Source organism: Melanotaenia boesemani, chromosome 14 (assembly GCF_017639745.1).
Source record: "Melanotaenia boesemani isolate fMelBoe1 chromosome 14, fMelBoe1.pri, whole genome shotgun sequence".
In the NCBI taxonomy this organism is placed as follows: Eukaryota; Metazoa; Chordata; class Actinopteri; order Atheriniformes; family Melanotaeniidae; genus Melanotaenia; species Melanotaenia boesemani.
In genome coordinates this window covers 19,648,544-19,663,904 of record NC_055695.1, presented here as the reverse complement: position 1 = coordinate 19,663,904, position 15,361 = coordinate 19,648,544, and the positions used below count along the sequence as shown (strand labels likewise).

Genomic DNA, 15,361 nt, shown 5'->3' with positions numbered 1-15,361 from the left:
GAATTTGAACACCATCTCACTCTTACCACAGACAACAATCCAGTGCAAAGGCACAAGCAGTTAGCAGTGATAGTGACATGTACATAACTTAAGTATGGCAACGAACGAAGAAACAAAGGAGCAAATCATACAACAAGGTTTAATGTTACGAAACAACTTGAGAAATTACATAAAAATGAGCCACATCATTAATATTATGAGTATTCACATTAATACATAATTTTCTACATCAAACTGGCTCCAGAGGCAGTTTTATTTAACTGGACAGCAATTAAGCTATCATTCTGACAAAAAATAACAACAAAATAAAAATTTTTTTTTTGCATAACCCCCAAAAGAGACCCAAACGTTTAAGGTTTTTAATACAATAAATTTACTTTACTAAATTTACTAAATTTGCTCTGTGTCTACAGTGCATAATGTGCATCTGCCTGCTCCTTTTCTTCTGGCTGATTATGAAGCACACTACAGCAGCTCATCTTTGCCTGTTACTCTACAGCAGGAACTGACATTATTACTGACTCTGAGAGGAGCACTGTACTATAATGTTTGTTGTATACATTTATGGCTGATGCATTTTAGCAGAACACTAATAGAGCATAGATTTCCAGCTTCCTTGACTTGTGACAAACAATATTCTCTCACATTTTATGGGTTTTTGTTGTATTCCTTATATCATGGTCTATGGGTCTTGTGTTCCTTGTTTTTGTGTCTTTGTTTGGTTTTGCCTTTCGGATTCCCACATTCTTACTTTTTCTTATTTCCTAATGATTTCTTCTCTACTGTATATTTTTAGTTTTGCTTCCTGTCCTCTCATACCTGGGTTTAGTCACTGATTGCCATTTTCTTAAACTGCATCTATCATAACTTCTATCGGTATATATATAAAACCAGGCTTCTTTTTTTCAAAGCATTGCATTCATTGCAGTTTGACATAGCAGCACTTTTAGTTGTGGTTTAGTAACAAATATTAATTTCTCATCCATCTGACTCTCATCTTTTAGCCTGCATTCATGTCCTCCTTCAACTTCTAACCACAAATTGAATTTAAGTAGGCATACATGAAATTATAGAGAAAATGTTGATCTTAAATTTGGAATGTGTGAAAAGCAAAAAATTCCAATTACTTAACCAGTCCATATTCATATAGAAAAGAGAACTATGAATATTTACATTTTTGATTACATGTCTGTGGTAAAGCAAGATTCCACATGGCACTTGTTACAGTTACAGATCCAAAATCAACTTCCTTCCTCTTTCAGTCCATTCACGGGCAGATTAACCAAGACAAATGAGACAGGGTTGCATACACTCAGCAACCAAAACTACCTGGCCATCAGGAGTCTTGTTTTTTTTAATTTTTTTAAGCACAGCTATGCATAAAAAGATATTAAGTAAACAACAAAAAAATAAACCAACAAAAAAACAAACCAACCAAAAAGCTATCTTACATTGTAGAGTACAGTGGTCCATCCCTCCATGGTGATACACTGGAAGACAGTGAGAACAGCAAACAGGATGTTGTCAAACTGGGTGATGCCATCATTAGGGCCAATCCAGGTTCCGTTGCAGTTGTATTTGGCTGGACACTGACGCACACCACATGGAAACTCATACTCAGAAGAGTCCACCGTCTCGTTTTCTGAACAAAAAAGTGCAGAAATACTAAGTCTTACACCACAAACATAAGACTAAAGATTACAATCACATTCATTGCTTCATGTCTCCAATAAAATGATAAATTGCAGAGGGAATACAGCCTTTTCTCTTTTTATTTTATTGTTTTAAGGCTTCATCTAGACTCCATTTAGGCTACAACGTCTAAAGCGATTTAGCTAAGCAGTGGTGTCTGTTGTCCAAGGACTAATGTGACCATCTGATGACAGAAAATACTGCCTTCACTCTGTCTGTGTTATCTAATTGTCTGTTCAGGTTAAGTGAAACGGGGTGAGCTTGGAGGTTAATGACAGCTATGAATGAACAATGAGCCATTGTTGTGCACAGCATTGTTGGTTTTAATTATACAGGACAGCACGGCCAGTTAGGTTTGATCAAGCCTCCAGGTGCAGCCTGGGATGCCTTGTGTTTAAATGCATGTGTGTACACATTTATGTTTATGACAATACAGTAGAACAGTAGTTTAAAAAGCTATGTTAATATTCATGACAGCTAAAAACACACACACACAAATATACTTATAATAAATAGCAAGAGGAGGAACTTGGTTACTTTTGGCAATTTCTGTGACTCAGTTTGTGTTACAAAAATGTTTAAAATACAATATTATGTCTCCACATTAATGTGTTATTAACAATGATTTGACTCCTGTTCTGCAGAATGTTTCATGCATATCAGCAGTCTGCCAGAACTTTGGGGCCTTTTCCATCAACGTCTTCTTATGAATCATTTTAAATTTGTAATTAAGTTGTAATAATGAAGTCTAAAAAAAAAAACTCCTTTAGATTCACAAAGCCTTCGTAAAATTGTTTGCATCTTTCCTCTTAAACTGGCAAATACCAATCTCTCCAGAAGTTGAAAGGACGGACTAGGTGACCTTACTTTGCATAGGTAAATACCCAAAGAATGCCCATAAAAGACTTATGGGCTGTGTGCAAACAGATACAGACAGCGGTGGGTCAGACGAGGAAAAAAAACTAACAGAATGCCATAGTAATTAATAAAAACAAGAAAGATGTGCACTGAAACCTGTTTGTCCTAATTTTTAAAAAGGTACAAGTACTTATAAATAATCACACAGTGAGCTTTAAATTAACTAAACGCAACTTGGGCAGCAGTCTGGTTCCTTAAGTGTGTCAGGACGAATATGGTGTCATGGCTAAAGAAAAAAGGGGTACAATGTAGAATACATTTTCATTTCATACCTACTGTACCTTCTACAGTTTGTGAAGCAACCTGCAGTGACATCTTTTTATAGGATGCGGTGCGGTGATGAAGTGAGTGGTGCATCTGATGAAATTAAACCTTCTGGCGAGTCTGATAGTTGGTTAGTAGCGTTATTCATCAGGCAGTCAGAGCATAAACTTGATTTCCTAATAAAACAAATAATTAAAATAAAAACACACCATTGTGGTCAGTTTTAATTATTAAAGACCACATTCAGCAAGTGGAACAGGAAGTCACAGGTGACCTGGACATTTGTGCAGGGTTACTGTTGCAGCTGAGGGATGGATCTGGCGAGGTTGCTTTAATGCACATGTGTGGAGTTTATTGCACCGATGTTGTTAAAAAGACCAGAAATAGGATTAAATTTTGTCTTGACTGATTTGGTCTTGAATGAATTAAATAAAAGAAAAAGAGTTTATTTGGGGAAAGTGCTGTCCTGCTTTTTATTTTGAAATAACAAAATACTTTGTATATTACCAAAAGTTAGTTTAAAACCCTGACAAGAACATTACTGTAGCTTTATTATTGTATTCTAATGAACAGAACAGCAAAAGACAATACAAAATTGATTTGTTTTGATTTTGTTTAAACATGCTGGCACTCAAATATTCGTAGGAGTACTCCTGGTACCGCACCTCAAGATTTTCGTGAATGCCACAATCTTTGTAAAGTTTGTAAGAAAGACTTGAGAGCAAATTTGCTTGTAAGAGCAGTTGGTGAATGAGACCCATTAAGTTTTCTGCTGCACAATTCTTACATCTTGACTGAAGATTACTAAATGCTTATACAACAATCAGAAAAAGTTGCCTGTATTGGGTAACATCTCAAATGAATAACTCCCCTTCCTTATGTAAAGACATGTTAAACAGTTAAAAAGTTTTAACACATCTACCCATTTACTGATTGTGTGTATAATCTAATAACACAATAAAACTGGGCTTGTAATTACTTCTGTAGAGTTCTTTCTCATGAGCAGATTGCACATTTTCTGAAATCAGAACTTGTTCAACATGAAGTCATCAAAATTATTAAAATAGCACACCAAATATTTGATTAGGTAGCATTTTCCCAGGCGGGTTGTACTTTGATCAAAAGCTTTTTTGATCAAAAAGTTTGTTTTGATTAATCTTCTCTGCAGAAATCTGTTGTTTTTAAAACAAGAAAGGAGAAAGAAGAAAACCCAAACGCAGAAAATTGAGTTGGAAGGGAGGCTGGCAGAATTAAATGAAGAATCTTTTTTGTTAAACAAACAAAAGGTGCTGCCAGGGCAGGATTCACAAAGTACGAAACTGAGGCAAAAATCTTCGAATAACTGGCTGACTGACTTTCAAAATGATAAAACAGGCTACAACAGCAACACAGTAGTAACAAATAATAAACTCGAAGAGAACCATGGAAACCAGGCAGATTAGATACTGAGGAACTAACGGCAAACAAGGAACCGGTGTGGCAATCAGCACCTGAGAACCAGGTATAAAACCTGGTACACACAAAACTATTTTTTTAATCTTATGAGAATTTTTATCTGGTCAAGACCTCACACGTGAAGATAAAAAAAATCACTTTTGATCGTACTGTGTTTGGTGTGCTCTGAAAATGTAATCGCAGAACAACACACACGACAATGCTGTCTTGTAACTCATCTGCAATCTAGTCCTCCGAACAGGACAAACATCGAAATGTAGAAGAAGAAACATAGCAACAATCAGAAAACGCAACACACAGCATGGAAGAGGATATATAAGACGAGGGAATGACGATGGTCTTGGGACTATTGTTAACAGACTGCTGACGGTGTGAACACAGACTTTATTTACTGCTTGTTCTCCAGCCATCTTGCTCTCTGATTGGCTACATTCCGTCTCACGTCACCATCCACGCAATCAGAATGCACGAGCCTTCTGCGTTCCTCAGAAATCAGTTCTGAAATATTAAACATGTTTAATATTCCCAATTGTTGGTTTCTTCACCCATTCCACAACCAGCTGTGATGTGTATTCTGAGATAATTTTCCTTTATGATTCTATACACCTTGTGCAGTCCAACCCACTCAGTTGGTATTTAAAACTCACTTTTTTGTAGCTCTGGTGTTCCAGCAGCTTTGAGTATATGGCGTACCTTTGTCTTTGAGTTTGCTGGACTGTTATGACCATTCAAACCAACCTCCTCTTAGTTGAGGGTGACACATAGGGCCTTCTTCCAAACCATGACAAATGTGTTTATACAGATGTTTGAGGTGATAATCTTGGGTAGTGTTCTTATTCATTGACAGTGAGTGACTAACCGTGATCTTCACTGTCAAATCTGCAATAATCTCCTTGGGAATTTGTCATCATACTGAGCAAATACATGTTGACCCTGTGATGATTTCAGAAAATGAAAGTTATAAAAAGTTGTTTATAAAGTTTTTTTTTGTTGGTTTTTTTTCTAATTAAAGATACATATTTTACATTGCAATAGAAAAAGAACACTTAAAAGAAAACAGAGTCCAACACTGTTGTGACATTTATATCCATGATGAGTGTATGCAAACCAAAATTATCCAACATCCAAAGCTAAATTTACATACATACCCTTTGACAAATGTCATTTTTAGACAATGCATACACATAATGTAATAAGAAACACTGAATATATTTTTACCCAGTATTCCATCCTGTGGTGTGCAGGTCTTGTGCAGTTTGCCACTGTAAAACTCCAGACCAATGATGGCAAACATTAGGATTGCAAAAAACAGTAGCAGACCAATCTGCAGCAGAGGAATCATGGCCTTCATTATAGATTTCAGGACTATCTGCAGACCTGGACATAGAGCACACAGTGACCAGCTCAGTGAATGTGAAAGCATGTTTCCAAAAGGTCAAAATCAGAGAAAAGGTGTCAAGACCAATTTCCACTGGGTGCGTGTGCACCACGTTATGGCTGCGCATCTCTTCATGGCTGTTTTAGTCAACGGGTTGTTCACACTGGGCGTGCTGCGGTGTGTCAGAAGCACCTTGTCGCAGCTTTCTGCTAAACATACATGCCGAGTCAATTTTTGATGAAGCAAGCATCCAGAACACGTTAAGTTCAGCAGTTCAGATAGGGCCAGACAGGAAACCACATATAGGAGCAGTGTAAAAGCTTCCAGTAAATTTCAAAATAAAAGCTCCTGTGCAGATTTGTGCATGTAAACATTACGTCATTAATTGGTCAAGGTGTCTCAGTGTTTTACTGTAGTTTTTCATCATGGATGCTGAGATGTTTGTCCTGGAATTGGAGAATCACAAGATTCTCCAGTTCTCCTGTGAATTTGTGATCTTGCGGATCCAGATAGGCGGATTGCACTCGCAGGTGCTCCACACCTAACACGCTCCCGGTGTGAATTGACCCACCGTGGAGGTCGGAACGAAGCCGCAGCACAGCCAGATCACTACACACATGCACTGGTGGAAATTGGGATCAATTTTAAACAGAAGCCCGAAGGTGATGATGTTAAGATGACAATGTAAAAATGAAAGTGAAAATGGAAGATTACAATAGCATCATCTAGTTCAGTCTCTAGTCATGAAAACAACAACTAACTTCATAGTCATATATTAGTGAGGGTGACAGAATACGTCATGGTGCTTTCTGCCATTTTGTTAAGCTGAGTCCTCTGTTATATGCAGAGCAAGTTTACAAACACACATAAAAGAGAATGGGACAGTAGAATATATGATACTCACTGGGGATGCCTGAGACCAGTTTGAGGGGTCGTAGTACTCTAACAGCCCTCAGAGTCCTCAAGTCCACTGAAATGTTCATATGTGCCCCTGCTGCAGCCAGGATCCTAAATGTGCATATGTAAACCCACACAAACATAAGAAAGGGACACAGAACAGGATTATTGCATGAATTCCACAATTTCAAGCTTTGTAAGCTGCGTGGAAATGTGTCAACAAGTAGATTCGCACATATGCCACACACACTATTGAAAGACGGCTGCAGAGCTTAGATATTGAATGTGATGACGTGAAGGTCTCCAGCAGGCGAAGAACACAGAGAAACAACAAGGATTTTTGGGTACTTTTGGCTGTTTCCCTGTGTGTGGGAGGATGGCTGTGACAACTGCTATTTAGAAGGAGAACAAAGAAAGCAGCTCCATCAAGGGAGGACAGGACACTCTTAGGCTGGAGAAAGCTCACGGACACTTCAAACAAACACAGATTTATTGGCTGCACAAAGCCAGAATCCTTTAAAAGTTCTATTTTCACTTTGCTTGCCTTGGTTTGTCTCCCTGCTCTTTGCTCTTTCAACACACCTCTGTGGCCTTCTGTTTGCAGAGTGATGGGAGAAGAAAACAGTATCTGTTGATCTCCCCCATGGTCCCTCATTAGTCTGCCCTCCTGGACCCTTTTCCTCTATATTCTCATTTATTTCTCTTCATCCATCCCTTCCTTCCCTTCTCCCTTTGGCTACCTTTTTTTAACTCATTCCCCAATTATGCTTCACCTCTGATTCTTTTACTGTTTTGCTATTTTCTACTGACAGGAACACACATTTATTCCCCTTTCACGTGGATGCTTATGGACGGATTTTGAAATATACTGTATTTTGAGTACACTACCTAAATTTTTTGCTGTGTTGATCATTTCTCAGAAATATGATTCCTACAAGTTATACCGTTCTAAATGTGACTATTGGAACAGGTTTTGCAATGATGTATAATACAATACCAACTGGTTTTATTAAAGGGAAGAAACAAATGACCAAACAAACATTTCCTTGCTTTTTGTGCTTGGTTTATACATACAGTACTAGTCAAAAGTTTGGACACATCTAAACATCATCATTTTACGATTTAAGAGAAATCTTTTCAACTTACCAGTTAAGATGAGTTAATAAATTGTACTTCTAAACAAGGCAGAAAATGTGCTTTGAATATCAGTGATTGGGTTGTCATTGCCCTTTAGGGGGAATCACAACTTGGAATCAGGAGAACTAATGAAAGTCATTGTCAACAAAAACAGTGTTTCATTGCATTCACAAATACAAAGAAAAAAACTCCTCTGCAAACTAAAATCTCTGTCTGCCTCCATTTCCACTGTGGATTCAGAGCCTGATCCCCTGCAACAAACCCCTGCCACCTAAAAGCCTACCACTCACTCTTTTGCGATAAAATCACTTGGAACCAGCCTGACAGGCTTGTCTCACTGTCTTTTACTTGAGTCTTCAGATTACTTGCAACATGACTGTAGAGAAAGTAAAATCCGATACAAAAAAAAAAAAAATGTGGACCATATTTAATCTGATACTGTTGGTGTTTTAAATTACCAACCAGTTGCAAAGCATTGTTGAAAAAGCAGTGATGCAATAGTGATTCAAAAGCCCCCCTGTCACAGGTTTCTAGACACCTGTTGCTTGTACCATGTTCAAAACAAGCCAATATATATTAAGAAAAAAAAAGAATTCTGTTTTGATTTCTTTTTGACAACAGGCATGTGAAAGATACAGGACGATGTAAGGACATCATAAAACATGACTCACACCATCTTTATGTACTTTAATATGCTCTACAGGGGTTGCACACTTGATTATAACATATTGTAGCACCACACCCCCAATTACATTTCTTTGACAGAGTGCTAAGAATTAGTCCTGTCTGTAGTGTTAGCAGACAAAGAGCATAATCTGTTTTAATTAAGAGAAGGAACAGCAAGATGAAGGGGGGGAAGAATCAGGAGACATGGGACAAAGATTAAAATAGCACATCATCATCAATGCAAATATAGAAATATAATTATCCTTGTGGGTCTAACACCCTTAACTTCTTTCTTTTGGATCTTCCCCACTTCTTTCCATCCTAGTGAGAATCAGTTCCCTAACTTTCTGCTTCTTTCTTTTTTTTTTGGTCTTTTTTTACTTCTATTCTTTTTTTCAATCACTACCTCTAATGCTGCCTAACACCTACAGATGACATCATTACAGATACGAGAATAAAACACACACAAGCATTATAGAATAGAATAGAATAGAATAGAATAGCATAGGCACATGATGTTTCTCTTTGCATGTCCTAGCCAGAGAGCTTTTATACTACAATGTATGAAGTGTGCAGTGAATGATCATCAATAACACAAATAGCTACATATCTTATTGTGACTGAGTTATAATAAGCCTAGCAAAAAATCTGACACAATCTACAGCAGGGATCTCCAGCTGCGGCCCTTGAGAGCTTCATTCCTGCAGCTTTTGGGTCTTTCATGACTGCAACACAGCTCACTGGGATATAAGGTTCTGCACAAGCCTGTCAAAAGTTGTAGCAGAAAAATAACTAAAACCTTCAGGTCAGTAGCTCACGAGGACCAAAGTTGGAGATTCCAGGTCTAAAGTCTGAAATAGTCTCAAAATTCAAAAGATGCTACACTTAACTACATTACATCTATTCTTTTATGCTAAAATGCACACAAGTTTTTATACATCAGAAAAATAAGAACTGTATGCCACAATGTATTGCTATGCACCAGTTAAATAAAAAATAAAAACACTTGAAATAGAAAAAAAATTCAAAAAATTACCTCCAGATGTCATGGCTTATGGGATTTTGCTTTTCTATTCTTGATTGTCTTTGAGTCTTGTTTTGTTTTTTTTGTGTCTTATTTAGTAGATTCTACCCCATGTCATTATCTTAACTTCCTGTTCCTGTTCATTTGCTAATTTTCTCCACCTGCTCCTCATTTAGTCAGTTTTCCTCTGCGTATACGTCCCTAGGTTTTGTTTGTTTTCTGCCAGAGTGTCATTGTCATTCTTCCTGTTGTTGTTGACAGGTTGAAACTTCACAACGGTTCCGTGTTATGAGTCAAGACTTGTAGCGTAAAGGACGATAACTAATTTCACAAACAAATCACTTCAGTCAGCATATAAAAGTACAAATATGAAGTTTACAAAAACACAAAACAATAATTGAGAGCACATGTCAACAGTTGTTATCTTCTGTTATTATTAATGTGCTGTATGGTTCGTGCTTTTAATTTACTGTCAGGATAGGATAAGGACCCAAATGCAGGGTGAAGACACAGGACTTAAAGATAACAAAAAGGGCTACACAAGCACAAAGGCTTAAAAAAAGAAAATAACAGAAAGTAAGGAACAAACTAGAACAGAAATAAATCATCCATCTATCCATTTTCTACTGCTCATCTGGGGTCGGGTCGCAGGGGCAGTTGCCTTAGCAGGGAAGCCCAGACTTGCCTATCCCTGGCCGAATTCGGCATCTCGTCCGGGGGGATCCCGAGGCATTCCCAGGCCAGCTGAGAGTTATAGTCCCTCCAGCGTGTCCTGGGTCTTCCCCGGGGTCTCCTCCTGGTGGCACATGCTGGAACACCTCACCAGGGAGGCGTCCAGGAGGCATCCTAACCAGATGCCTGAGCCACATCATCTGGCCCAGAAAATAAATCAAATGAAGCAAAAACACATTAACCATGATGAGAAAGTCAACAAAAAGTTTGGCAAGGACTAGAAAATTATATGAAACAGCTCAGCTGTATTAAAACTTTAAGGCAAGGCAGGTTTATTTGTATAGCACATTTTATGTACTAGACAATTCAAAATGCTTTACATAAAACAAAGCGGGGTGCAAAAGAAGCATTAAAAAGTAAATTAAAAACAAACTTTAAAAGAATAAAAAAACTGAACTAAAAACACTCAAGTGCAGACCTCTGCCAAGGCATAGGGTTCCGTAACTGAGAAAACCCATAAAAAACCCAACAGCCCTCAAAAGTGTTTATTTCTGTATACTATCCAAAAACACCTACACAGAATGTGCCTCTAACACATTTTGACCCAAAAGTATCAGACTAGCCCACAACCAATAAACAATAGGTTGATAAAGACAATCTGAAATTTGCTGACTCACTGTTAATGTTGAATGATGGTTAGAAAATGTTTTCACTTTCATTAAGATGATTTAGTTCAGAAAGACATCAAAGAGCTAAATTTAAGATCTGCTTTTTTGTGTGTGCCAAGAGGAACCTTATGTGTAAAAGGCTCTTCTTGATAATCACATTTTTTATTTAAATTATTTATTTATTTATTTCTAATTATAGGATTTAAATAATACTGCTGGACAGAAAAAAGAGGAGAAGCAAACAGAAAAGAAAAGAAGAGAAAAGAAAGAGGAGACAGAGTTATAACAGATAGTAGGCAATGACCCTTCAATAAAAAAACAAAACAAAAAACAAAAAACAAAAAAAAAAACAACCAACTGCTACACCTGTACACACACAAAATAGAGACTTTCCTTTGGCTTTTACAGGAAAACAAAAAACAAACACGTATCACACAACTTTTAATAAAATTAACATAAGTAACAGTTGTTTTGATTAAAAAACTGTATCATGTTTGCAAACATAGTAGCTGTTCTCTTATTATTTGTAGTGTAGTTTTAATTTCTCTCAGTATCCCTGTATCTACTCATTTGAAAGTTTTCAATGCAATCCCACTAAAGCATCTGTAAATTATGGACATAATTCACCCAAAGGCAGGTTGTCCATGCTTGCTGAACAAGAATTCATATTAGTAAAATGAATTAAGTGTTATAACACTTTAAATTGTACAAAAAAAAATATTAAACTAAACATAGAAACGGCATTTTACCCCACAATACACCAGGTATAGTTGTAATGTCAACATTACAAAATCACAATTTAAATAAATTAATGAGCTAACTATGTCTCTGCTCTCCACTCAGCTGTAATTTTTGTTCTGACATGCAAAAAAATAAAGTGTTGCTTGCCACTCCCTAACACTGAAATGTTTATCAACCTCATAGTTTAAAAGGGCTAAGTAGACTAATAATACTCTCTGTTAAGGGAAATAAAAATGTTTTCATGGACAGCACAGAATAAATAAAGACAAGACTAAATAAACAAGCTAGGATAACCTCAGTAACCTTAAAATTAAATGGTAAAAATATTTCAAACGCAAACAACAAAACATTTAAAAACATCCAGTGAAGTCAAGGGTTTGGTAATCCCTATTATGGCAGCTAGAAAAAAAGAGAACTTTGGCTGTCTGGACACTTACATCCCCTCTTTGATAGAGATGAAGGAGGTGAAGGTTATCTGGCAGATTTTAATTAGTCAAGGGGAGCTCAACACATTTGGAGGGAGCAGTTTGGCAGACAACTTATTTTCTCTCTGTAGTTTTCCCTCTTCACTCCAGTAGGAATATTTATATATTTACGGTTTTTGTTAGGTAGGTTTCATAATCCAAAAGGAATCACTCAATGGTATGAAAAAACAAACTTATCACAAAAATTAACTACATTTGGTCGATTTATTTCTTTTTTATAACAATGTTTCTTGTCAATACATCTTATACAATTGGTAAGCCTGCTAATTTCCCCTTTACATTGTGTTACATTTGTGAGGAAAATGCCAAACAGCTTATTCTGCTATTGACCCTTGTTTGTTGTTGTTTATTGGATTGAATGACTGAAGTCTAAATAAATATGACATATTGGAAATTTAACAATTTGTTAATTCAACAAATAGGAAATTCAGTAAAGTGTTTTTCCTGTAAGGGAGATGCTACTCCACACCGTCACACTGCCCTCACAAAAAGCTATCAGTGCAGCAATCAGCAAAGCATTCGCCATGCCTTCTTCAAAGTTTGGCCCTATGATCCAACCATAGGCAGAATAGTCATTGGTGAACATAATGTTGCTCCACATGTCCAGGTTCCAGTCCACATCTTGCATACGTCAGTAAAAATGGGCCTAAAGATAAAGGGGCAGTCACAGAAGTCAGTAGGAGAAAAGGCTGTTTGAAATTGGTAGAGGATTTGGCAAGTTTATCATAGCCACAACCCACATACTCATCTCCACAAATGCATTTTACCAGCAAATGTGGCATCATTTAAACAGGAGATAAACAAGCTAGGATTTATTTCCAAGAAGTATTGTTCCAACAAAGAAATCATCCACCAAACACAAATGTCTTTTTGCTAAATTTATTTTTTATTTTACCAATAAGAAAAATCTGTGGTCCTGAGTGCAAGCTGGATAGTCTGAGGGACTCGGTTTGATTTGGCGGGGAATTTGGATAATTTTCGCACCTTCATTTGGCTTGGTTTGCTTTTACACTGAACTTTACTCAAGCTGACCAAACCGCTTCAACTATGTCACAGTAAGAGCAGGTGCTCACTAGGGGGCGATACTGCCTTAAAGGACCACTGACCAACAAGAAAAAATAATCAGGTTCAGTAATTGGCCAGGGTTGAAAATGGCTTCTTCCCCACAAGTACACAATGGAGCAATAATAAATTTATTTATTCTTGGGGTTTCTGTTTTTACTCTGGTGTTTAACTTAATGCGTTTTTTTTTTTTTTTTTTTTTTTACAAGAATCTGTCCAGTATGAGCAGCAGGAGAGGCAGTGAGATGTCCACATTTTACTGTACATCATGTCATACGCCATTTCCTCTCTTTGGTTCACTGGATGGTGTGTTTGCTTTCTCACTGTCATTGCAATGAACCAGAATTCACTTGCAAGTGGACTGAGACCCCGAGTTTTCAAGTGGACCAGGGTTTGCTTCTTTGGTCTGCATCATTCTGAATGTGCATTCTCACTACTCCAAATGGACCAGACTAACCGTGAAAGCAGACCAGGATTTGTTTAAAATGGACCAAATAGTCCTCTCCCCTGTTAATGCTAATCATCTGTTAATTGCTGGGATAGGCTCCAGCTTCCCCACGATCCTTAATTGGACTAAGCAGAACAGAAATGAATGAATGAATGAATGAATGAATGAATGAATGACCAAATAGTGACAGTGTGAATGTGCAAGAGATGGAGACGCAAGTCTGGGACTGGGACTCGAGCCACACTTATGTCACATTTCCAGTGACTTGAGACTCGACTTAGACTCGCTATCTGATACTCGTAAACAATCTTTTTTTTTTCATGATAATTTCTTTGAATCTCCTGTTTGCTGTCTGTGTTGTCTGCTGTCATTTCCCTAGACGTAACACTGATGTAATGTCACACAAACACAGAAGCGTCCCCAGTCCATGCACACTTGATCAAAACATTGACAGCACCCTGTTGCTGCAGCACCATTGTAACATTTTGGTATTAAAAACTTAATAAAAAGGGACCAATATAAGAGCAGCAAACTGGAATGTTTGTGGTATAAAAATCCAGGAGTCTGGATCCACCACCTCCCCCTTCATCCACCCTAAAACATACCTGAAGAGGTTGGTCACTGTATTAGGAAAGCTAATGTTAGCATCTATGTTAGCAACAAACCTGAAGCCTCAGTGGTGTAAATGCTATCTTATTACTACTTCTATACCATTAGATTGGCTCCAGTGAATGTGTTCAGACGAAGAATGAGACATTTACTGAACAGTTTCAATAAACCGACTTTGCCATGATAATGTTAAACTGCATCATACCCACTGTAAACAATGCGGTTTTACTGTGTCTGTTTGTTAGAAAAGTATAGCTGTTGTAAATTTATGAATGTAAGAAATATTGAGTAGACCTGCATCCAATACATTTCGGAAGAGCTTCAACCATGTCCCAGGTGAGGTGGGGGAAATTGCAAGTATTGGATCTAAATTAAGTAAAATATTGAGTTTTTCTTTTATTTAATTCAGTCTTAAAAATTTTTATTAATATTATTATTTTCTGTACTAATCTTGCAGTTATTTCAAGCCCTTTAAAAATTATTATGATGCACTAGTGGAGTAATCACCAACTGTGAACCTGTTGAGCCACTGTTCTGCAGATTTTGCAGCTGTCATTTGGATCAGGTGTGCTGCAGGAAGGAAACATCTAAGACCTGCAGGACAGTTGGTGATCCTGCACTTAAGCGCAGCATCACCAACTGTCCTGCAATTGCATCACTCTCTTCTCTACATTTAAGAAAAAAAAATGCTATGAACGGCAGTGTTAGTATTTTAAATGTCTCTGTGGGTTCAGGTGGACTTTGGTTCATAATAAAAACTCTTGGATAAGTTATGTTAAGAGCATATTTACTGAGCTAAATAAATAAATTCATTAAAGCTAAGAAATTGTCCTGAGAAGAGTAACAGACAATGCTGATAGATAAAGAGTAAGTACGGATTTTAAATTCCTTGGATAATTACTATGCAGTCTTCTAAGCAGACCAGATGGCAAGTACTGCATGGCAGATTACTCATTACAAATAAAAGTGACTTAAAACTTGACTTGGACTTGAGTTCAAAGACTTGGGACTTGACTTGGACTTGCCAAAAAATCACTTGTAGCCATCGCTGGAATGCGCCCTAAAAGACTGAATTAGAATAAATAAAAAGTTCTAAAGACTGTTCCCTCATCTAGTGGATTTTAAGGTTTTTATTGATAAACATTGACTAAACATCTAACATTGTGAATATATTCTACAGGCCTCCATAATTTTCTCTCAGTTTCTCGTTTTTTTTATATGAACTATAGAGAGTTGGAGTCCTAG

General features: G+C 37.2%; 1 protein-coding gene across 2 annotated transcripts in view; it reads right to left on the bottom strand.

The window, feature by feature from the left end:
- Positions 1-15,361, bottom strand: part of LOC121652973 (voltage-dependent R-type calcium channel subunit alpha-1E) — a 109,458-nt gene that overhangs the window by 37,939 nt on the left and 56,158 nt on the right. For both annotated transcript variants that reach the window (XM_042006146.1, XM_042006148.1), the window contains exons 5-7: positions 6,612-6,715; positions 5,548-5,706; positions 1,452-1,642 (exon numbers count right to left, since the gene is read on the bottom strand). In XM_042006146.1, coding sequence (XP_041862080.1) covers positions 1,452-1,642; positions 5,548-5,706; positions 6,612-6,715 — 454 coding nt within the window. The remainder of the gene's footprint in view (positions 1-1,451; positions 1,643-5,547; positions 5,707-6,611; positions 6,716-15,361) is intronic.